This window comes from Arvicanthis niloticus, chromosome 6 (genome assembly GCF_011762505.2).
Source record: "Arvicanthis niloticus isolate mArvNil1 chromosome 6, mArvNil1.pat.X, whole genome shotgun sequence".
Lineage (NCBI taxonomy): Eukaryota > Metazoa > Chordata > Mammalia > Rodentia > Muridae > Arvicanthis > Arvicanthis niloticus.
The window spans coordinates 83696676-83721068 of record NC_047663.1 but is presented as its reverse complement, the minus strand read 5'-3'; the positions used below and the strand labels follow the sequence as shown (position 1 = coordinate 83721068).

The 24393-nt window shown below is 43.4% G+C and overlaps 1 protein-coding gene across 11 annotated transcripts in view; it reads right to left on the bottom strand.

Annotated features, from left to right (window-relative positions):
• The window catches only part of Tenm2 (teneurin transmembrane protein 2), a 1226193-nt gene that overhangs the window by 112825 nt on the left and 1088975 nt on the right, over window positions 1-24393 (bottom strand). For 8 of the 11 annotated variants that reach the window (XM_034506847.2, XM_076937038.1, XM_034506844.2 and 5 more), the window contains 2 exons: window positions 20335-20535; window positions 18372-18584 (listed from right to left, as the gene is read on the bottom strand). In XM_034506847.2, coding sequence (XP_034362738.1) covers window positions 18372-18584; window positions 20335-20535 — 414 coding nt within the window. The remainder of the gene's footprint in view (window positions 1-18371; window positions 18585-20334; window positions 20536-24393) is intronic. The other 3 variants (XM_034506845.2, XM_076937037.1, XM_076937039.1) reach the window with 2 other exon arrangements.

Below are 24393 nucleotides of genomic sequence, written 5' to 3'. Positions count from 1 at the left end.
GACTGATCTCTCCAATAAAGCTACAAAAATCAATAATCCCTGTAGACGAGATGCTTGCGTCTCTAACTATTCAGACCTTGCTTCCTTTGCTTCCCCCACCCCACAACAGGCCTCTGCCTCTGCCTTGGCACCTGCTTCCGATCCCTCACCACCAGGACCAAGCCTGTATTCTATTACAGTTCTGCTGAACGTACCTTTTAGGGAGGCTCTGCAATGCTTCTTGATTTAGAGATGCCTGCGTTTTATGTGGTTGTGGGAAAAGTTGCTTAGCTTTTCCCGAGCGCCAATAAGTTCTGATATATGGCTGTGCATGCCTGCATGATTAATGGCACATGCAATGCAAGGACTTGGAGCTTTCAGAGGTCACCCCATGTGTACTGAATAATACAGCACGGATCCAAAAATACCCTTGGATGAGAATCCTGGCTGCACATAAATGCAATGACATTGCCTGCTTTAGTTGACATTGCCCAGAGACTTGGTGCTTTGAAAGAGAAAGTCACCTCCCCCAAGCAGGCAATTTCAAGATAAGGCAGGCGATCATTTTGGCTCCCTGGCTAGTTCTCTGTGTAGTGTCATAGGTACCAGGAAAAGGAAGGAGACTGGAGACTGGGGAAAAAAAATCACAAGGTTGTGATGTTAGTTTCTGACAGGATTTCCAAGTTCAGGGTAGCCAGGCCACGATCTGAAGCAAATTAAACGTCCATGCAAAATATGCTCCTGTGTGCAGTGCTGTGGCAGAGAATTTCAATGCACCAAAGTCAAGAGATTCAAAATGATGGTTCCCACAGCAACTATAACTCAGTTCTCTGGTGAATATAAAATTAACTTTATTGCAAAACATGCTGTTCAATTTACGCCTTAATCTAGTCACGGCAGAGTTACAGTTGCCGCGAGAACGCTAACTCTGAATTGTTTTGAATAATTAATTTAATGAAAAGTTGGTAGAAATGTGAACTCTGATAGAAAAGTCAACTTGAATTTAGGGGAGTTGGCCAATTGTGCCAACGTGGAGTGACAGCCGGTCAGTTGTAGACTCTGAAGTTACTTGGTGCACTCTTTAGCCTGGAGCACACTGGTTAAGGTCATGGGGGCGTTATCCTCAATCCACAACGGCACACTCTTGCCGGGGATGACTTTACCAACAGGTGAGAATGGTTCCCTGGTACCCATATACCTGATTGAATAGTGGGACTTCATGGAAAAGAAACCCTGTGGCTGTTGCTCCTACCTGGGGACAAAGCAGGTGATCAAAATATGGCATGATCCGAGGTGGTCAGTGGGGTTCGGGGCTCAGCTGCTCTGTCCTCTGACTGTTCGTTTGTCTATCCACAGCGTGCTAACAGTCTCCACCTCACAATGTCAACACAACGTTCAGAAAGGGGTAGGCATGGCAAAGAACTCAGCAGTCGTGGGTAAGTACTCAGTAACTTAGCTGGCAAACACTAGATGGGAAACTCAGTTGAGTTAGTAGATCAAAAAAGAGGGACAAAACAAACATTGCAGCTCTCTTGGCTGCTTCACTCTTGGCTGATCTGGTATAAAGTTACGCCGGCAAAGGGGACAATAGGAGCGGAAGCAGGAAGTGGCAGAAAGTGTGGCCATTGATAGTACATCTTTGAAGTCACTTCCTTGAACTCCCTCGGAAGTTCTGTCTCTTCTACCAGATTCAAACCTTTTGATTTCTTCTTCATTTTTTTAAAATACTGTATGACGTATCACATACATGTTTTACATTTGAGAGCTGAGTTGTTTCTGCCCACTTCTGAAGCATTTTTCACTGTTGGAGGTGATACTACCCCCATTGTGAATGTATACTCTAGACTCTAGACCAAAAAAAGTCATCTGTTCAAGTCTGAAAGACCCCTCAAATTCAGGAGAAACCCCTGATCTACCCAGTGAGTCCTTTTGGTGGCCCACTTTTGAAACCAGCTCTGTACTTCTAATTAATGGGTAATTTTGGCAGCTGAGAAACAATATTTTTGAAGCCAACTCGTTGGTTTCTTCTTATTCCTTCCCCAGCTATTCTCCTGCATACAATGTGGTTTTTCTTTCACTCTGTCTTAAATGAATCAGATGCTGGGCAAGGGGGGAGGGCACATTCCCAGGGAATCTCAAGGCTGGCCAGCAATCCCTAGGTACCTGCTGTGTTACAGGCTCCAAAGCAAGGGATAATTTAGTTCCCCCTACCCCCCAAAACCAACCCACATTGTACTGCCTGGTCCTAGGGTTGGTGAAACCAAAGAACCAGACTGTGCCAGAGGTATTCTCAAGGTTTTGATAGAAAGGGACAAAGTAACAGATTGTGAGGGAAGAGAAATTGAAAGGCAGCACCTCAGCAGTGTGTGATTTTTTTTTTTTTTTTTTTTTTTTTAGCTTGTGAAGTTAGCCTGGCTTGGCTTTAAGTACCTTCTCTACACACCAGCCTCACAGTGTTTGCAGGGCCTCTGCCTCCTTCTCCCTCAAAGTCTAGGCTTGTGACTTTCTCCTTTGTGGTGATCAGTATCTGTAATATTTTAATGTCTCCTAAAAGATTTGATTTCATAGCACTGCAACGGTTTGTTTTTACTGCTCAAAAAAAAAAAAGATTTTAAAGCTGTATTACTTAGCATAACCTAATCTCACTGGTCATGGAAGGGAAATTTGAATGCAGAGTTGAGGGTACCCTCAGAGCACAGAGCTCATTTAGAGGCGATGGAAAGAGACCGTCTGGTCTTGGCAGGTGCTTGGCTCTTGTGGAATTTCACCCCTGCTTTGCCTGCAACCCTAGAGGCTCATGGGAATAACCTCACAGCCGAACTCTCTAAGGACTCCTTTCTGCCTGGGGAATTCCTGAGTGCGACTTGCTAGCTTCAGGAGTCAAGTTCACCTGAAGGCTGGTGGTCTGAAGACTGGCTTTTACAGGTTTGGCTGCACTGGGAAAGTGTGATTTCTCTGACCTTAAAATTTTCTAGGATGTATGCACCCTCAGGCTATGGCAGAGGGGTCCCTAACAATGCCTGATTGCTGCATGGATGGATGCAAAAGTATCAATTATGTTAGGTACATTGGAACCTTGAGAGGCCTGATGAAGGAGGGTAGGTACTGAGAACCCTGACTCATGATTTAGAGCCTCAGTAGTTTCGTTCTGAGCATGTAACTAGAAAGCACATGGTGACATAATGGCTCCCAAGGTAGCAAATGGCCATTTCTTGATGTGCCCATGTCTATAAAGACACGGATAGTTTCCCATCCCCGTACTTTTTCAACTTTAAAACTGATTTTGATTTACTGAGGAAAGCTAATGCTTTATGGTTGATTCTGGAAGCCTAATCAGTCCTCGTTTCCATCCCTAACACTACTCCCCGGTGGATCTTGAATGTTTTCATCCCAACCTGTCTCTGAGGAAGAGTGTCCTGATTGGAGGTGGGGGTCAGTTGGGAAGCAGGGGATATGTCAGCCTTCGTAGTTCCAGTGAGCCTAGTACCTCCCCAACACATGCATTCCAAATGGCCAGGTGTTCCCCTGGTTCTTTGCCTGCCTCTGGAGGATGCTGATGGCATGCCTGCATGCAGAGGGTATGAATGATCATAGTAGAGTATCATGCTGGGAGTGTTTCCCAGGAACCAGTGGCCTTGATCTGAGATAATTTAGAAGGAAGAGCAAGCAATCTAAAGAATGTAGAATACTTGTGCTGTGCTGTCCCGGGAAAATTATCAACAGGTTTACACTGCTGAACTGGAGTCTTCTCCCTGGGTCATGCCTGCAAAGCCCAAGGAATTGCCCTCAGTAGAGTAGACAGAGCACGTCGGCCCAGGAAGCAGAGGGGAGAGGGGAGGAAAGGGAACTATGTTGCAAGGCCTTGATCACAGCCAAGGGGGAGACAATAACTGTGGGATAGCTCCAGTCTTCATGGGGCAGTCTGACTTTGCTGGGTGCCCTAACCAAGGCAACACAGGAAGGATTCTGGTCCTGGCCTTCACTGTACCTCTTGGGCCCTTATGCCTAATTTTGATAGGCATTTCTGTTAATCCACTGTAGCTGGAGAAGGTATGAGATGACACGTGTCATTTTGCCAGTCTAACAAAGAGAGGCAGGGGACCCAAGAAGCACAGAATAGAAGACTCCTTTAGCAGGACAGAGATGTCTAGAACCCTGTGGCATCATCCCATGTGGAAGTTCTAGGTCTTGAACACTCAAAAGAGTAGCATTTGCGAGCATGGCATTGGACCAATGACAAGGGCAGAGACGTGCTGCAATGGTGTGGATGTACCATGCTGGGTCTGCTTGAGCGGTCAGGTGGGCACACACACACATGCATGCACACACAGACATGTACACACTCATACGCACGACAGGAATCAGGCACTGGCTTGTCTGTGTTTATCGTTGGGATTTGGAACTGGCTCTCGATCAGAATAGATGGGAGGAAGTTAAGAAGCTAAGAACGTGGCAAAGGAGGTAGCCACGAGAAGGCCTGCTCATGGTTCTTGAATGCGATCGTTGCCAATGGCGTAGACCATAGGTTTGAGTCAGTGAGTCAACCTAGCTAGTCTTGTGTCAAATACTTCTTGTGGCTTCTCACTGTATGTTTGGGGGCTGCTGCTCTCTGCGAGGTGCACTGAGGCAACACAAAGTCTTTTGAGCTCCTTGGAGAAAATTCACCATGTAAGTACAAATTACCACCATTGTACCACGGGCATGAGACTTGCATCAGTTTAAACCAATCACCAAGGATGGCTGGAATATCAAACAAAAGCAGCCAAAGATGTCCCAGTCTCAATCCAGGTAAATGATGTTTTCTAATTCCCATTACCCCTGCCTTAGAGGCAAACATCAGGGCCATACAAGAGCACTCCATTGGTCCCCCACTCTTATTTTGGATGGCTTAAACAGCATTGACTTTTTTCTTTTTATTTCTATTTTCTTTTCTTTTACTTTTTTTTTTTTTTTTTTTTTTTTTTTTGGCCAACATTGGAAAATTGGGAGAACAGAGAACAATCTTGCCTCTTGGCATCTGTTGAATAAAGTAGCCATTTTGGGAAACTGACGATTCTGTTTCTACATGGCAACACACAGCTGGAGCTGGCTTGTGCCTGCCCTCAGTCGCTTCTTGCTCTTGTGCTTACACCCCGTTTAATGTGCTCACTTACGCGGCTCCTGCTTCTTGTTCATGGAAGATATCTAAGTTTATTTTTCTCCCTCCTAGTTATGCCCTCCCTTCCCTTCCCTAAGTCAACAAAGATCCTGGATGCGTAGTGCCCTCCTTATCCAAGTCTAGGCCAGCTCCTTTTACCCAACCAATCCTTACCAAGGGAGGAGTGAGAAGAGCCTGCTTTCTCTCCCTCTCCCCTCCTTTGTCAGTAATTCCACCCTAAAAGCTCCAAGTTTTCTTATTTCGAGCTGTGCAGGCAGTAATCCGACTAAATTAGATCATAAGCATTTGAAGGTTTTCATACTAAATAAAAATATAGATATAGCTAGGAGAAGATGAGATTTAATTAATGAGTGTTATTTAACAGAACAAGTTGTGCCATATATGGAGGATTAAGAGATAAGAAAGGATAGGAGGGAAAAATCAAATTTTAATGAGTTACCAACTTTGCTTGCTTTAGCTGAGCTTCTTCCATTGAGGAAATATTAACACTTACTAGGGAGTCATCTGCATGCATAGACATGGTTGAGACCCAACCTTCCATTCTGCACAAGCACTGTGCTACAAAAGAACTCAAACCTGCCTTCAAAATTTAAGGCTTCCATCCCTATGTTGGTTGATCTCTTAGGGAAGCTACAAGCGAAGTTCAGTATTGGAGAATACATAAAAATTATTGCCAGAAATGCCAGGAAAGGGACCTTGGGTTAGAAGAAAGTCAAGTCTCATGTTGGCAAGAGGACAGGTGAGATCTGAAGTAATATGGTCTGTCACTTGCTTCCTCACAAACCATCCTCCATGTTCGTTACTCTGGCGATATTCCCTGAGTGAGGTCTCTTGCATCACATCCAGTATGGTACTGAATACATTAGGCACTCCATAAATGCTGAATATACTTATCACACTCAGCTCAACTAGACCTGGGAAATATGGACCTCAGACTCTGCATGCCTGGCACATAGATGGTTTCTTGTCAAATGCTTATATTCACCTTTTTGCAAATGGTGGTGGGATTCTTGGTGCATCCCTGTCTTTTCCCATTTATTTGTGTTTGCTATGTGTGTTCACTTTATTAGAAGGATTAGAAACCATGTGACCCAGAGAGCTTCTCGTGGGACGGTGAAATGGGAGAAGTCTGCAGATGTCCGTGTTAACACCTCAGGTTTAGCTCTAAGGACTTTTTTTGTGGGATGCTGAGCCTTTATCCTTGCATACCCATGTGCTATCTCTGCTGGTCTCAGCACTTTGTGAAGACATGTTTGGGAAGTTGAGATAAAAGCACGAAGGTATGGTGTCAGTAGTTTTTAAGCTAACATTTTATGGACAACAGAGCACCTTGTTATATATTTCTCCACAGATTAAGTCTTCCGAACAGCAGGATGCAGCCATTACCATCCTCACCCTACAGAAGAGAAGAATCGATGCTCACTCAAAACACATGACTTGTCAAAAGTCATCCAAGTGGCAAGTGATAGGAACTAGTTTTAGAGCTGGGCCTCTCTGAAGGCGATGTTATGCACACTTCCTACATCTCCCCAGTCACTGAACTCACAAATGATGACAATAGTAAAGTGTTGTTCAAGGGTGTTAACAGCAGAGAGAAAGATGTTACATTCTACAAACCGAATGTGTGAGATAGTGACAGTTTGCAGTGGCTTCTTGTGTGTGTGATGCATTGCAAATGGTTTAATTCTGGGTCAACTGTTTTCTGGGCTAGCTTTCTCTAGGATATGAATGCTTTTTTTTTTTTTTTTTAAAGTCAGACCCACATAGAGCAGGTCAGTGATTGAATGAATACGGATCCTTTTTGGCCTCATTATACAGAAATCAAAAGTTAATTCAGTTCCTATTTAAAGGATGGCAAGAAGTTTGATAGCGACATGTTTAAGGGATGCCATTTGACCTGCTTGCATTCTCTGGTTTAAAAGGAAAGGAACCATTTTCTCATATTCCCTCCAATATCTTCACTCACTCCCCCCCCGCCCCCGTTCAGGGAAACTACAATAATCAGTGCTAGGTGGGCTTTCTGGGCTTATACACACAGAGAACAGACAACCAGCCACAGGGTCCGGTGTCTGGGACACTTTCTGTAATGCGGAAGCCATGTTTTAACTTTCACACTACTGGAGAGAGTGTGTTTTGGAGGCACTGGTGGTTTGCTAACTTACTGGAATAAAATCAGGCACAAACACTTCCCCTGTGCTTTCAAGGTGATTATTTTATAATCTTTCAGTCTCTCCACCCCCTGGCATTATTTCTAGACACCTACTCAGGGCTGTCTGGCAATCCCTTTTGAAGTTTAAAACATAATTTCAAAAATAAAGAAATGCAATTCACACTTATCAGAGCCCATCACTTGCATACAGCTTTAGACAGATGACCTCCTCCTGGGCCGAGCTTTAACCAACATCATTGCCAGTGTGACTAGGCATTGCTACGGCTAAGCTGGAGAGTCTTAGCTTTTTAAATTCTCTAAGACAGGACTTTTATGGAACTTTTTTCCCCCCTTAGTATATGAGTTAGCCTGTCCTTCTTTAGGATGGCGTTTAGAGAATGGGTGGTTTGAACCCCATAGTGCTAGGTCTGATGCACATTAGGGTGAGTAACCTAAGAGACCTGTCTAGAAACTGCTCAGAACTTGGGGTCTAGTAGGGGTATGTAGGTCTTTTCCAACTGTGTTCAGGATGAAAGAGAGATCTCAGGGACATGTTCATATGCAGGGTTTTTCTTCTTCTTCTTCTTCTTCTTTTTTTACTTCTGAAAATAGAAGCAACCATTAACTGAAATGAGGGGGAGCTGGGTTGAGGGAAATTGACTTCCCTTGACTGAGTCTAAACTGGCATTCAGAGACTGGCTGTGTTTTAAAGAATTGTAAACTTTTTGTTTGTTTGTTTGTTTGTTGACACCTCTGAAGATAACTGTAGATGGTTTATGAATAGGACTTTATGGGCGTATTTATAGCTAAAGGTTCTATACCTAGCCTGGGATAAAACCTTGTGACACAGGAGTGACATAGTTTGCTCTTGATTTTTGTTGTCCCAGGGAACCAACCGCCTTGAAGGCAGAAATGAAGGACAATTCTCTCAGAGGAATTTAGGGCCAGCTGCTAAGGTTGCAGAATGCCGACTAAGTGCAACAGAAGTTCATAGAAGCTCTAAGGGTATGCTGGGACGGAAGATACCTGGCGGTCCTTAGTGTAAAGCCTTGGGAGTGGTACTGTATGGTTTCCTGGATGAAGATATTATAGGCATTTTATAGATATTATAGGACTTCTATGGAGGGGGCAAGCTAGAGAGATCTGAAAAGGTTAGATACATACATGTGTGGCTCCCCTGGAACTTTAGAAACCCCTGGTGGTATCAGCGGGAAGAGAACTTGGCGGTTGGGATGAGCCATGGACTTGGGCAGGAGATGTAACTGATACAAATAGTTCTTACTGTGTGAGGTAGGTTTGTGGGATTCAGACAACTTGGGTCTATCAGTCTTACAACATGTTTAAGAAGGACCAAGGATTTCCCCTCGTCCCCTTACAGTTTATAAAGGTTTCTTGTCACCACCAGCCTCAGTTTGACTACTATCCTAGTTCATTTGGCAAAGTATGTCAGTCTCTGCTGAATTGACCTTTACCCTTGATACTTGTTGGCCCAGGGAATCAACTACATCTCTAGTGAGCTGAGAACAGAAAGAAACCAATGCCACCGTGGACCAGGGTGGAGACTATCTGGAGAATTCTTTAGTTACTGCTGGGGGGAAAGTATGGACTTCCCCTTCAGGATTTTAATAATCAGGGAAACTGGCTGGTAGCTTTAAATTACACTGCCAACGCCTTGTCCTATCACCAAAGACCAAACAGGCCTCTCTTCCTGATTACAATGAATATATGGTTATTTTTTATTTATTTATTTTTTTATTTTTTGTAAAACAAACACTTTACTTAAACTATGGATTTTGTTTTAATTAGAAGAAAGATTAACTAAATGAATTTTCTCTTGTAATTTAATCCATTCTAATTATCTCGAGACTGTTTATGATGAAATACTTAAAATTTTGCCTAGCTGCAAAATTCACGAATGAAAAACCCTCCAAGGCAGCCCATGGTATGGGTGTTTCTGCAGCTCTGTTTTATGATGGTCCACAAAGACATGTGATAGAAAGGATGGAGACAAGTACATCATTCTCCTCACTGGCATGTGCTCCAGATGGTGGTACCTTATTTTCCAAAGGCAATAAAGATGAGTTTTTAAAGATATTTATTTTTATTATTTAAGTCATACGTATGGGTGTGCGTGTTTGTAGGCATATGTGTGAGTGCATGTAAGTGCCCTCAGAAAGTAGGTATATCAGATTTTCCTGGAGCTGGAGTTACAGGGGATGTGAAGCTATGTGATATGGATGCTGGGAAACAAATTTGGGCATTCTGGAAGAACAGTATCTGCTCTAAAATGATGCCAAGCCATCTCTCCAGCCCAAATACAATCTCTTAAATGTTTTGATGACATCTATTATTTTGCAAGAAAATAGATGTGAAAAGGCCATTGCTCTAAACAGGGCTTAGAAAACGGAATGCCATGAAGGGAACGGGTTGTTGAGACTAAATCCCACTAGGCAAGCAACCGGGGAGGAAATGCAAAATCTGTTTCTGACAAGAACATCTGGGGTATCCTTCTGATAACTCAGGAGATGAGCCAAGGAACTACAGAGATTCCCCAGATGTCACACATGGGTCATGCTCCAGGGAATCAGGAAAACACAGAGAATTAGGAAGGAGGGTAATTGTGACGTTTATCGGGTTGAATAAGGACAGAGAATCAACAGGAGTTTTGATGTTTCCAGAGGGCATGCTTGTTACTAGGTAGAGTCAAAACGGAAACTATTGGATTATTCTTGATTTATAGGGCCAGAGAAAGTAAAATTGGGCTACCTGGAGTTGCGAAGTCTAGGAAGGAATACATGAAAGAGAGACTGAGGCACGTTCTAAGCGATGCTGACTTGTGGCATCTTCCACTCATGAAATGAAAGATCCCTTACTTTTTTTTCTCCTTCTATAATGCTGGAATCAAGTCCTGGGTTTCAGGCATGTTAGGCAAATGCCATGCCACTGAGCTAGCCCCAGCTGATCAGACTCCGTGCTGCAGACCATGACATTCTACCACTCCTCCATGGCGTGTCTGTGGTCTCCAGTAAGAGAAACACTGGCTTCAAAGAGTGAAATAGTCTTCTATTCAGGAGTAACAATGTCTAAATTATACCTCAAGCAAGTTTCTTCTTTTGAATTTTTATAGATACAATAAGTATCTATAAAAATAAAACCCAGAATTAAAGTAAACTCCTAGGAGACTTGGTTTCTCTGGGAACACCAGTCTCAGAATTTGAGAACCTTTGGCCCAAAGTAGAAAAACCCAATCTTACAACATGGGTCTATTAACATAAATATTTGATTGCATGTATAGCTGGATTGTCTGATAAGACAAATAGGTCTTATCCTGGTTTTCGATGAGAACGAATTGCAGAGTAAACCCTTGTTTGGAGAATGAGTGGAGGGGGTGTTTACTATGTAATATGTCACTAACTGCTTGATGGCTTTGGAGGCAGATTTGTAGAAGGGTGGCTAACAATGGGAGAATCAGTGTCATTCCTGTTACCTAGGTACTATAAAATAGGGGCTGTCATAACGACATTAGCTAGTGTGCATGAGGCTCTAGTATCGGGCTAAGCACAGTGCCAGGTATACTTTTCATCCAGTCCAAGAGAGGATGTACTATTTATCAATCCCCAATCATACAGACAATGAAACGGAGGCACATAAAAGTTAGAAGAGCTGCCAGGATTTGAGTTTGAGACAACCTGTGTCTTTCAGCATTTCCTTAGTAAGCTTGCATTTCTCCTGATCCAGGGGGAGTAGAGGGAGACAGAGGGACTTCTTTAATATTTTCTATTAAAATATACATTTAAATGGATGAAGTTGGGGGGCAACTTTTCATTGTTGGCAAGAAAACATTCCACCATCCATAAAGGTAGCCAGGAGCCAAGGGGAGCAGATGAACGAACTGTTAAGAAAAAGCACCTTTCACTGCTCTCCATGATTCAATTGCATATCGTCAGTGGGGCAATGCTCATGTGTCTGCTCCTTTAACATAAGGTCTTCAGTATTTGTTATGGGAATATACATTGAAAACCTGCCTTAGAGCGGAGAAAAGGGCTTGATTGCATTTGAGTGGCCCATTCACAGAAGCCTGCCTCAGATGCAATAAACTCTGGAAATGGACAGGTCCTTAGAGATTATCTCACTCAAGTGTGTTCTAAAGTCAGTCAATCACACGGTACATTTGTGATATTTGCAATATCTGATCTGTTATTTACTTAATATTTTTCTTTAAATTTACTCAGGCCTAATATCACTACCTACCATCAGCACATCCCTAAGCAATAACATCCGTGTAATCAGGGGTTTGATGTGGTAGTTATATCTTTCTGATACTTATTTTTTAATAGCGTTGTATAACTGTCCAACAAAGTACATTTCCATCCAATGGACAGAATCTTGTGTCTGGATACAATGCCCCTACAAAGCAGCTACAGGTCTAATTCCAATATTTCCTGTATGGAAAAAAAACTGAGTTTTTTTTGAGTTACATGTTCTAGGGTGCATGGACTATGTTTGTCAATGTCAGGCCTAGAATGCAAATGTCCCCCTCCATTGACCAATGCAGTTTCTATGATTTTATAAGGAACGAGAGACCGATCAATGAGAGAGAGGTATATCATAAATATCCCCAGGCATTGAACTCAGTAGGGCTATCATCTTCTTTCCTTTGAAAGTCTTGGGATGTTAGTGAAGACATAATGTCTTTAGTGAACATGGTAAAATATAAGAATCATAGACTTGATTCTCTGTAAAAGCTCAGCTGTTGAGTACCAAGCACATACCGGCTCATTGAATAGATCTTATGTGTGTTTGCTGTCTGGTGTGCAATCTTCCTGCTGGGAACTATCCTCCATGGGCTTATGCCTTGAGAGTTGTGAGCCATATTCAGTTCTTTATTTGTGTGAAGTATTGGATCTTTCATCAGTGATGTAATGAAATTCTGGTTAGCAAGAGACCATATATATGATGGTGGTTCCATAAATTATAATAGAGTTTCATCTTTCTTCTCACTTATTGACACCATAGATGTGCATGAGTCATATGTTTATGGTGACACTGTAGAAAGCAAACCCACTATTCTGTCAATGGAATAAATGTATAATAATGTACAAAGTTTTGAAAAGTACATAATCCTTAGTAAGAAATGCCATCGTTTGGTTTATATATCTACTGTATACATTTTTGTTATTGTGAAGCATGTTCCCACTTATTAAAACTGTTAGCTATAAACAAGATTTTGTAGTCAGCAATGTTTATAGTTTTTCCATAGCACTCAAAATTGCATTAGGAGGACACATTGAATGGATGACTTGGATCATCTAAGTTTGCACAAGAACTCTACCATGCAATGACAAAGTTATCTAACCATGCAGTTCTTGTATCATGTCCCCACTATTAAGAGATAACACACTGTTTTTGGCTGGTCTGTCTCTGTTATTATAGGCTATGGGCTAATATACTGGCCACTTTCTTTAAAACTTTCAGGAGGTGGTACATGGGATTCTGAACTCCCCAGAATCCTTCCCCTTCTCTCTTTTTGATAAGAGGCCATGTCATGGTCAGATAGTACTAGATTACCTGGGAAACCCTTCCAGAAACGTTTTGCTGGAACTCTAGAATATCAGGTCATAACATCAGGACAAATTTTGTGTCTTTTGTGTCTATTTTTCAACTGGTACTAAAAGCCCTTCTTTGACTGCTGGGACAAGAAAGCAAACACTGTCAAGGATGAGAATCTCATCCTGTGTAAAGCCCTTATTGCTTGTTATTTTATTTCATATTTCTGCAGACTTAAAAATGTATCCCTGCCTTTTCTTCCCCATTCTTCTTATTCTGGGTTTACATAGAAAACCTCTGATGGACTTCAAGATCCAGAGTCAAAGAGAATGTCTGGGCATGTGACATTCCTAGTGTGCAGTAGACAGCTCACATTTGGCCATTTTGTGGGGGAGAAATTACTGTTCTGAAAGTTTACCTATAATAGCAAAAGGTCTAAAAGTTCAGGTTTTTACAAGGAGGAGGAGGAAGAGGAGGATGGTAATAACAACAGCTATTCTGATAATAATTCCAATAAGAACACTTGGAGGATTTGATTAATTAACCAATCAGAGATTGAGTTGCTTTCATGGATGTGACAGTGAGGATGACTCCACAGAGGCTAGATTCATTTCAAGTAGATTCCACTCACCAGAGTCACAAAAGCACAAATGTCAAAGGATAAGGGCTACATAAAAAGGGGGTGGGCAATGGCTACATCAGTTTCTCTCACTTAGATGGAAGGTGGGAATGACATGCAGATGAGTCTGCCTTTGTGTGAAGCTGGCTAATTTTAACGGTGGCTCTCCTCTCCAAGTGCTCCTTATTGTTCTGAGACTTTCTCCCTCCTGAACTGTGACCCTGTCTCCTTCTGATGACAATCACTTAATCAGCACATCTCATTGTCGCCTGGATGGTTTTACCTTGGGTAAAGATTCATTATCCTTATTAACATCTCAGGAAACCTTTTCTCTCCCCAACCAATTAAAGAGGAAAAATAGACGGGCCCAGTGCAATAGATGGAAAGAAAACTCTTCTGACATGTGGCACCTGCTAGGTCACTCAGCCCCATGTGGCCCTAAGAATCAAGTTGTCACGATTCTGAAACATGATCAGAGGTCAGGACCACAGAGGTAAAATACACAGGTTGGAATAACTTCTGCACATGCTGTTCACTGCCCAGGTTCTAAGTAGATCACTGGGTTTGGAAAGTATCACTGTTGGTAGACTGAGTCACTTTTTGTCACTTGGCAAGGTTGGAGACCCACATCCAGCAGTGGACCACAGCAGTGTACTATCCATAGATAACTGCCCTCATTTCCCTAGCAACAGGAATGCTGGTGTCTTCTTGTATTTTCCCAACTATCCTGCCAGTCAAACACACTAACACTCAATTCCCCCTTTTATTATATAAGAAATGCTTATTTGGGTTTACTATAGTTCAAGTGATTTGACCTAATAAAAATTCTATAGTTCCACCAAGCTGCAGTGCGATAGCCATTGGATGGCCCTCTTATGTTAAATCCTTCATATTAATAAGGGGTGGTGGCAGGTGATAGGCAGGTGGCAGTTTATAGGAACAGAAATCCATTTTAAAATCACATTTAAGGAATAAACCTCTTCTAACCACACAATATGCTTTCTGATTTATTCATAGGAATAAACTGCACCTTACCCAAATAATGCTAATATATTCCAAAGCTATACCTGATGTGTGGCGATTTAGATTCTAAGTCTATTCTTATCTATGCAGCTCTATAGATTTTAGTCAGACCTTATATTTAACTTGTTAGAAGTGAGCATCAGCTTCATTGTTGGGCAGATAATTTAGCTTTTACAGTTAACATCGACACATGACACCGTCTATTCAAATCTGTAGTAATAAAACACACGCTAACATTTCAAAGAAATATAATTTGGTTATAAATTTTGGGAATGCATTTGACCAAATGTGAAGAGACTCTGGGGGCTTCTACTTGAATGACTTTTGGAAGTATGAACTTTCAGTGTCTTCTTCTTTTCTTCCCTTCCTAACTTAACTTATTGCTTCCTCAGTACAATAAATGCAACCTATACCGGCTGGTGTGAATTGTTCAGTTGACTATTTGCAACTATTCCCCTGAAACTATTCCCCTGACTATTTCCCCTGAAACCATCTCTCTGTAACCTTCTGAAAACAGGCTGCAGGCAACCTGGGTGCTCAACGGCAGCCATCACCGTCCTGCCTTACCCTGACGTTTACGGATTGAGCCATTTCCTTCTTGTTTATTTCCTATCTTCAAAACATAGCATTTGAGGCTCTGTGTGGAAAGGACCTAAGTTCTTTTCTTCCCTCTGACTGTCAGTCTCCCCGAGGAGGAGGGCTGATACTGGGCTTGTAAATTGTGGCATTTACTTTAAGTGAAATGACAAGGACGTCTGTTCAAACTAAACGACTAAAACTCCAGAAAGCAGCTCTGAGGGGCCAGGGCTGAAAAGCTTAAGAAGCAATTATGCATGGATGATCCTCTCCCCAGCTATCCAGTAGTGACTCTCACCAATGATGGGACATTTGCTGTCTTTGAGAAAACACAGAGAAGGAAACAAGAAAGAGACAGCACGGGTCCTATTAACAAAGCTGGGAAGTCCTGATTTCTCCCAAGGAAAAGCTTTGGCTACCGCAGTCTTAACTTTCATAGAACAGACTCTAACATCATTGGGCATCCTGATTTTGATCCAGGGACTCCCCTGTACCAGCCCCTCATCATTCTTTATGTGGTCTATCAATTGGCACTTCCTTGACATCCCTCAAGAACTCATGGATGTCAGATCCCAGAGATGTGAGACTTGAGCTGAATGCTTCAAGGAGCAGAAACACCCTTTGTCAGGTCAATGCACCCAAGGGCCTGCTTGACTGAAGTGCCTGGCTCTCCTGCTGGCCACAACCCCATTGTCCTCTGCTGAGATCAAAGCTGTCATCGGTCCATTTCTTGTTCAAAGTCCCCAGAGACAGCTCATGTATTTGGTCTTCCCTCACATCTACTCTGCAGACCCTCTCCCTTTTTCTTTGACCCCAAGATCTGTCAAGCCGCAGTGGCTGTCTCTTCCTTACTGGGGACACCACCTGCCTTTCTATTTACCTCTCTTCTCTCTTCATCTGGACTTAGGCATTTTTTTTTTCTCATTTAGAGTTCAGTCACTTTTTCCTTTAAAGGGCTAGATCACAATTGGCTTTGTGGGGGCTTGGTGTCCTCTGTGGTGATTCCTCAATGCTGAAGTACAGCTAGCATCTGACAAGGTGATGTCAAAGAACTGCTGTGCTTGTCCTCTACCAATGGACTGTGTATGGACACTGAAATTTGAATTTCATAGAATTGTCAAATGTCAGAAACTATTGTGTGTGTGTGTGTGAGAGAGTGTGTGCTGGATTTCTATCAAGGCTTAAAAACTGTCAGAATCAGTTCTTTACTAGCAAGCCATATTAAAACCTGGCAGTGGGCCAGGTTTATCCCTTTAGCTACAGTTGGCCAGCACTTGCCATAGATCTACCTGTGCTTTCTTTCCTCTTGTGAACTATTTCCAGAGCACACACACTCACAAATAGGATGTAGCCGGAGTAAGAGCCCACAGGTGGCACTCTGGAGACACTATTCCTGCCCTTTACTTTCCAGACAGAGAAAGGGAGAACCAACGTTGAAGTATATGATTTAAGAGATGGCAGGATTATTTACATTAGGGGTATTGATTGGCAAGAGTTTTTGGAGGGGGGGCATCAACAGGGATAACAGAGATATGGGGAATGGGGAGGAATTATTATTTAAACCACACCAGGCATGCAGAAATACATCAAAAATCCCGGAAGAGTGGAAGCCTCTGTGAAGACTGTCTTGGTCTTGGGCTGTGCACATCCCTCCCCTGAAAGTCAGGTGAATTGTCCCCCAGCCTCTGCAGGGAGCTGAGATGAGAGCAGCTGCAGGGGATGCAGGACCTGGAGCACCATTGAGAGACTGCAATAACAATTCACTGCTAACAGACTGTCCCAGCAGGGTCCCAGTGCCATAGTCATGGCCCTGATTGGCATGCTGCCCCTCAGATGGCCAATTAGATAGAACAGGAGTGAGATCCACTGCAGAGTCAGTTCACGTCATCTCTGCTTAACTGCCCGAATGAACAGCATGGGAAACCGAGTCTGACCTCATCAGTCAGCCCTGCGAAAGCTCCCCTCCTTATATCTCATGCTAGATAGCCAAGCTACAGTTTGGGGTTTTGGCCTAGAAGAGGGGATAGGCCTCCGAACTTATGGTTAGACTCAAAGATAACTTGAGTGGGGGGAGGGGGGAAGCAGTTGCTTGGTTGGAAGCTCCCCCGAAGGCTCTGTGCAGGCCAGTAGGCCATCAAGCCTGGTACGCGGAAGGCTTCCACAACAGACTGATATAAAGGACAAGAGCAACAACTGAAGAAAAAAAATGGTTGGGTGGATTGCTTATAATCTTAGCCACCTGAGAGAAAAAGTATTGGCTTCCAATTCTCCATCAAAGAGGTAGTTAGACACATTCAGAGCAGTCTGCGCTTTCCCGAGCTCCCCCCAAAGGAAAAGCAAACATAAACCCCAAACAAACAACTCCCCAAAAAACAAATGCAAGCTTAAACCCATTATTTATTATTTTGGGGGGATATATTATATTTTGGGGTCTTGTTAGATAGTCCAGGTTGACTCAAATTAAAGATTTCTCCCATTTCAGGTTCTTAAATGTTGGGATTATAGAGTGTGCCTTTATTCTGGTCCTTAAAATGATTACTTCTTAACAGAGAACAGATCTTTTTAAAAAAGGGGGTGGGGTGGGGAATGGTAGTGTTTGAGACAGGATTTCTGAGTAGTCCTAGTATCCTGGGGCTCACTCTTTAAAGCAGGGTGGCCTCCAACTCAGAAATTTACCTGTTTCTGCTTCTCAAGTGCTGGGATTAAAGGCATGTCTGGTTTACAAATGTGCATATATAAACTTCTGATCAAGAAGTTTATATATGAATGATAGCTGAGTGGAGAATGAAGTGGGGCCAGAGGTGAAGCCCTGTAAGGCAGGGGAGCTCAGGAGTCAACCACTGGGCTGAATGAGCAGGAAGGTGCTTTGAACTATGGCAGCAATACCTGGCTATCCAGAGGACCTGGATGGCTTGCTTACACCAAACACGCTCCACAACAGCTTCACATTGTTACCAGCACCAGGGATCCAGGGATCCGGCCAGAGAGAACAAGAAACAAGGGCACAGCGACATCAGGGTGCTTGGCAGCTGCAGGCTCTGACAGTTTCCCATGCATGTGCATTGCTTCCTCCCCAGATTGAATGCTTTGGATAGGGCTTATTATCTGATTGGGTCTCTCTCCACCCCCAAATGCAATCCTGCAAAGAAGGGAAAGGCTTTTCCAATGTTGGAACCTCGCTTTCCCGCTTCCCTAACCCCACGGAGATTTGGAGAGGCAGTGGGATATTGGAGGGCACACGTGTCCCTGAGGGAACAGCCAGTTGCAATGCGCGACCGTCACTATCGATCTACGATTTATGAAAATAAAGCAATATGTGCCTGTTTCGGTGCCTGCCGTTTGCCTACCAATGGTGCAGTGTTCACCATTCCAGCCCTCTCGGCATTCACATTTGCCATCTTTACAGGTCCCGTGCTCAATGCAGCGGGGGTGGCACACGCGCTGGTCACAAGCCGCGCCTGTCCAGCCCTCTTCACAGCGGCAGGCTCCCCCGATGCAGACGCCGTGAGTGCCACAGTCTACTGAGCACACTTCTGGAAGAAAAACAATGATTACAGCTCAACACCACAGTGGGGTGAAGTCCTTCACGGAAGCCAGACCACACACATGGCTCCAGTGCTGGCCCCGAGGCCCAGCAGCCATAGCGTCTCTGTGGGTTTGTCTCTCTGCTGGTTGGGTAGTAATTTTGCTACTTTACATTATTTATTTATTTATTTTTTCCTCTCTTCTAGAGCAGTGGTCCTCAACCTGTGGCTCTTGGGCCAGCAGCATCACCATCACCTGGGAACTTGTTAGAAATGTAAAGACATGCAAACTCTTGTACCCAGGTTGGATCAGTTAGATGTGCTGTGGGAGCTGGGCTCACCAATTCACTTTAACAAGTCCTCTGAGTGGTTTGGATACTCATTGGAGTGTGACAAGCGCTCATCTAGATTCTGAGACCACTGGAGAGGAGGTCAGACAGTAGCTCCCGTTTGGCAAGGCTGACTGGGAGGTATGCCTCATGTGAAAGAACTATCTGGTAGATTCTGACTCCCTGTTCAGCTAGGGTTCTTCCTCGTTGAGAGCCTGTTGGGGTCCTCGTTGCTCCATCCTCACAATGCCTATAGGCGCATGTGTTTTCCCAGACCACCACTCTATGGCAAAGATAACCACTGTGAATTATGCTGCACTTGCACGGCCTCTTTCTCAAAGGAGCTCAAAGTCTTTTGTGGGGGAGGGGGGAGGTGGGGAGGAGACAGACAGACAGATATTCACTCTGGCGTTCCAAACCTATCACGCGAGGACAAGCACGTGCCAGCCATTCATCCTTACAACAGCCCACTGAGGGAGTCATGGCTCGTCATGCTGTGGGGGGAGGGGAAACCACACCAGGATGGACAGTGACTTGCTCAAAGTCACATCACGTCTGCAGTATGACAGGGACTTGGGACTGGGACTCTGCATCTCCCCCTCCACGCCCGCCTCCGCCCCCGCTTTCTGCAGAACTTTGCCAGGACTGCCAGCAGATGAAGCCAGAGGTGAGTGGGCTGACTCCTTTCCTTTTCTTTTTGGAATAAAAGATTCATTACTTTCCTCATTGTCGGCAAAGCTTCACATATCTCTTCCCTTTCTGATTGCCATGGTAATCTGACAGCTGCCTCAGCACCCCAGTGAAGGGGGCGACATGATGATGGCTTTGCTTGGATAGACACTCATCCATGAACAGAACCTTTCTTGGGAAGGTTGGGACCGGCTTGAACTGTTGAACTATTCTATTTTTTTTTAAGGTCACTTGGGAAGTAAGACACATACTCTTAATTTTAGGAAAATAAAGCGTACAGCATAACTTCATTATTTTCCTGTCACTGGAGAGCTGCAGAGCTTTATAACATGTTCACACAACACCCCGGGGGAGCCTCTTTTCTGTTTTATAGGACGCTCTATACTGTTTGTCTGGGACTGAATTGCTCTGTTTTTGTTTTCTGCTACCTTTAGGGAGTGTACATAAGAAAACTTATAACGCAAGCCGAAGTATCCCTCCTGGGCCTGTCATCCATTTGTGGCAATGGAACCAAAGAGGGACAGGAACCAACACAATCACTTGATTTTTCTTTTCATTCTCAAAGACCACAAACTCCAAGGCTAAGGAGACAAGAGTGAGAAAGGCACTGTAAATCTGATCAAAGTCCATCTTATTCCCAAGCTGAGGGTGAAGACGAGATTTCCATCCACACCCATCCAGAATGGGATGGAACACAAGGGCCGAGTGTGAGAAACTGAGGCGAGGACCTCTTGGCTTACCAACAGAGCAGTCGGGACCCATCCAGTTGGGATCACAGCTGCAGAGGCCGGAGTCAGGGAGGTAAGTACCATGCCCACTACACTGGTCTGGGCACTGGACCCTCGCCAGCTCACAGTTGAGACCACCCCAGCCGGGGCTGCATAGGCACTCTCCATTCACACAGACACCATGGCTGGAGCAGGTAGGATCCAAGCAATCAACTGCAAGAAGAAGAGAAACAATGGTCATTCATGAAGAATGGGCCACTAAGGCACTGACTCCTACCCACACAAGCAAATAAAGGTACCCAAACGACTCATGTGGTTTCTTGGCAGCCATAAATAGGGGCTTTTATCTTTAGAACACCAGGTCTCAAGAGGTAAAGAAGATACACAAGAACCAAGGGCACACTGTTAGCGAGAGTCAGCAGCTATGGAGTCTTCACGGATAGAAGGCTGTGCCACCCAACTTTCTGGTTTCTGTCCTTTCTAGTCTTCCACCTTGCCCGATCCACATCAGGGTTAGGGAATACACTGATGTCTTCTGCATGTATGGCCAAGCCTGTTTACCCTCTCTTTCTTAGAGAAAGCAGAGAGGGGCTCATTCTAACCTCAAGAGTCCTTGATTTCAAAAAAGGAAGGAAAGATTAAAAAGAGAAGCTGCGAAACTCTGACATGAGTCACCTTCCTAATTATGTTTCACTTAGGCTGAGTTTAAACTTAGTTTTTCTCTCTGAGCACACACCTATTGAGGGAGTTAGTGGAGGTGCAGAGGGTAGGAGGTGAAGGTGGGTTGATCATATCAGAGTGTGGCCTCTGCACTGGTGGTCCTGAGTAGGGTGGTTAGGCCACTGTTATCAGCCATGGCGATGGCCCTCCCCAAGACTGCCTACTGGGCAAGTTAATAGTAGATTCCATATATCATTGTTCCTGTATGTTTTACAGTCTGATTCCTTGACTGTCCTCAAGATCTGAGTGGCTACATATCAGATGGAATTAAGTCAAGTCAAAGTGTAAGGCCCCCATGAAGGGAGGACCTCACCCAAGCCTTGGGAATTCGAGGCCACCCATTAACTCACAAGACACCGAACTTGGTGCAATCAGCAAGAGGTATATTTTGATCAGTATACTTAGGTCAAGACCCATGACCCACGCAGGGGCAGTGGGGGTCTGACTCAGGGGCTTTGGAGACAGAGAGAATTTAAAGCCAAAAACCACAACTCAGGTGGAAAACCACAACCCAGGGGAAGTAAAGGAGGGCTATTGGAGAGCACCTGTGGAAAGTACCAGCCCATTCATGGGGAACATTTTGTATGGGCTATTCTCTCAGAGCCTGTACGTAATCAGACATCTATCTTGTGGTCAGCCAAGTTCCTGAAACACAGAGCTCACGACCAAGCTGACCTGCACTCTTGGTTCTGTTCAGTCTGCTAGGAGGTTTTGAAATTTTTTAACCTTTTCAAAAGCAAGGGCAACCTGCTAGGGGCAGTTACTGAGGATACAGACTTTGATTGAGGATACAGACTTTGATTGTGAGGATGTCAAAGCTTAGAGGTCTGTCCAGTTTACATGCTAGATAGACAGGTCTTAGACAGGCAGACTGGCTTCTTCAGAGGGTTTTAGGGAAGGCTTGCACAACATGTGCACAGCTTGGTGTAATATGGGTTAGGATGGGAAGTGGGATCAGTTGTTGCCTTGTGGGCCAGGAAAGTGTGGAATGGTTGTATTATTATTTAAGAGAGATACACTTTTTCCATCATTTGAAATTGGGCCTGTTGGCCCACACTGAAGTGGTGCTTTGACGTCATCTCATGGGGTGAGATACAGTCAACTGGAGACTTTTTCAAATTCCATTACTTATAACTTTGGGGAACCATTCTAGCAATAATTTAATCTCTATGTGTCTAATCCACAGAGGACATTTTAGTCATCTCTCCTGGTCTAATGTCAAGATGGAAATTTGCAAGACTTTGGTCCTTTAGTCATGAGATGGCCACTTGTGGAGTCTCTCTACATAAGAGTTCTTGCTTTGCCATTAATGTTTGATGCCTTCTTATTAAAGCACAAAATGATGCTCCTTTAAGTTTTATTGTTGATAATACATTGACTCTAAATATGACATCATTTAAAGGATCTGTGTTTCATAAACTCTCTAGTCCTGAGGGAGTCAGACCTAAGGACTATGAATTGATTAGAAATCACAATGTCCCACAAAGCTCTCTAAAAAGATCCCTCTCTTGAGGCAAAAACAATTTTCGGTATTAAGAGAGTTCCATTTGGATATTTTTAGGAAGATACCACTTATGAAAGTCAGTTCCAAATTGTTTGAGCCATGGGGAAAACAGTGACTTTTCCTTCCCCCAGGAGGGTGAATTTTAGTGATCCACTCTTAGTTATAGATGCTCATAGTATTACTTAAACTAGTTACAGTCACTTTAGAATGGAATCCTTATGGTTGGGGGAACTAAACTCTGAGTGATGTGAACCCTTTGATACCTTCAACTTGGCTCCACACAGTGGGGTGGCATATATCTGTATATAAGTCTGAAATGAGGTTTAAACACAGACAAGACATTTATGAAAGAGTTACGTGCTATTTACAGTGTTTGCTGTCTGGCACGTGTAAGTGTGCATGCTGTGTTTATTGCATGTATAGGAACAAATGACAGACAGCTATCAGCATGTGTCAGATAGCAGAATAGATGTCCGGGACTGTTTAGAGAGAGAGATGGTACGATTGTCTCTCTCTTCCTTTCTTTCACTTTCCTTCTCCCCACTCTCTCAATACAGGGATTTGCTATGAATTACAGGGCAAACCTATAACTGACTATGTAGCCCAGGTTAGCCTTAAACTTGTGATCTTTCTGTTTCAGCCTCACAAGGACTGGTATTTCAGGTGTGCTCCACCATATCTAGCTGCTCTCTTGTTTCGGGAATAATATGTTTTGAGCATTGGCGATATATGAACTTATTCATCCAGAATCAGTCATGTTCATATTCTTTTTTCTAGAGGAGACCTGGTACTTTAGTTTTTTAAAATGCCATCCCCATTTCTGATAAGGCAAAAATCAAAATACTCATAAAATACATTGTGTATTATTTCTTGAAAATGCTCTCAGACTATAATCAACCATTTCCAGTGTTTGGTGAGGTACCAACAGACAAAAGATTTGAAAAATGTATCATAGTCTTTTTTTTAAAGATGAAATAATAAAATATAAGAGATAATGGCATTAGATGCACATATACAAAAGAGATGAAGAGAGAGAGGGAGAGAGAAAGACAGAAAGACGGGGAAAGGAAGAGAATGAGGAGGAGGAGGAAGAGGAAGAAGAGGAGGAGAAAGAAGAGGAGGAGATTTTTCTTCCAGATATATTAGCTCCTTTCTCTGTCCTGAATTATGGTAAGAAGAAAGAAGGGAAATCCACGGAGATTTATTATCCCAGTACTAGAATGTCATAAAAAAAAAAAAAAGGCCATTTATAGTATCTAGAAATATGAGGCAACATTTTCTCTGGTCAGTGGTATCAGTAAATATGCCCTCTGTGCTCTGTAATTACAATGGCTGATGAGATAACCAAATTCAAATTTTAAGGGGAATGGTTTTACTATGAATTTTAAATTTGGTTCTGATTCCATCACATGGTCTTTTGGCCATGTTTTTAGAGTCTTTTTCTGGCAGGAGAGACTCTGTGGTTTTATGAAGGTTTATAAATAGAAACCGTTGTATTTAAAAGGAGGACATTGGCCCTGTTCAGCTAAGTATCCTGTCCCCGGAAACACCAGCTCCTGGCAGCTGAAATCATTAGAACTCATTTGGTCTGGGGTCCTCTGTAGATTTGACAAAAAGGGTTGTAAATGCCATTTCTATCCCCAAGGATGGAAAAGGAGGTCAAAGGAGTTTTATAAACAATATGTACTATGAACCCCTGAAGAACCATGAATTACGTTTATGAAGTTAAATGTCATTGAAAAATGACTCAGCCATGAAAGTGACATGAAAACATGGCCGACTTAAACTAACCTGTCAGCTTCCCTCTCATCTCCTTCCCACTTCCCCAGACACCACCACGCTATGTC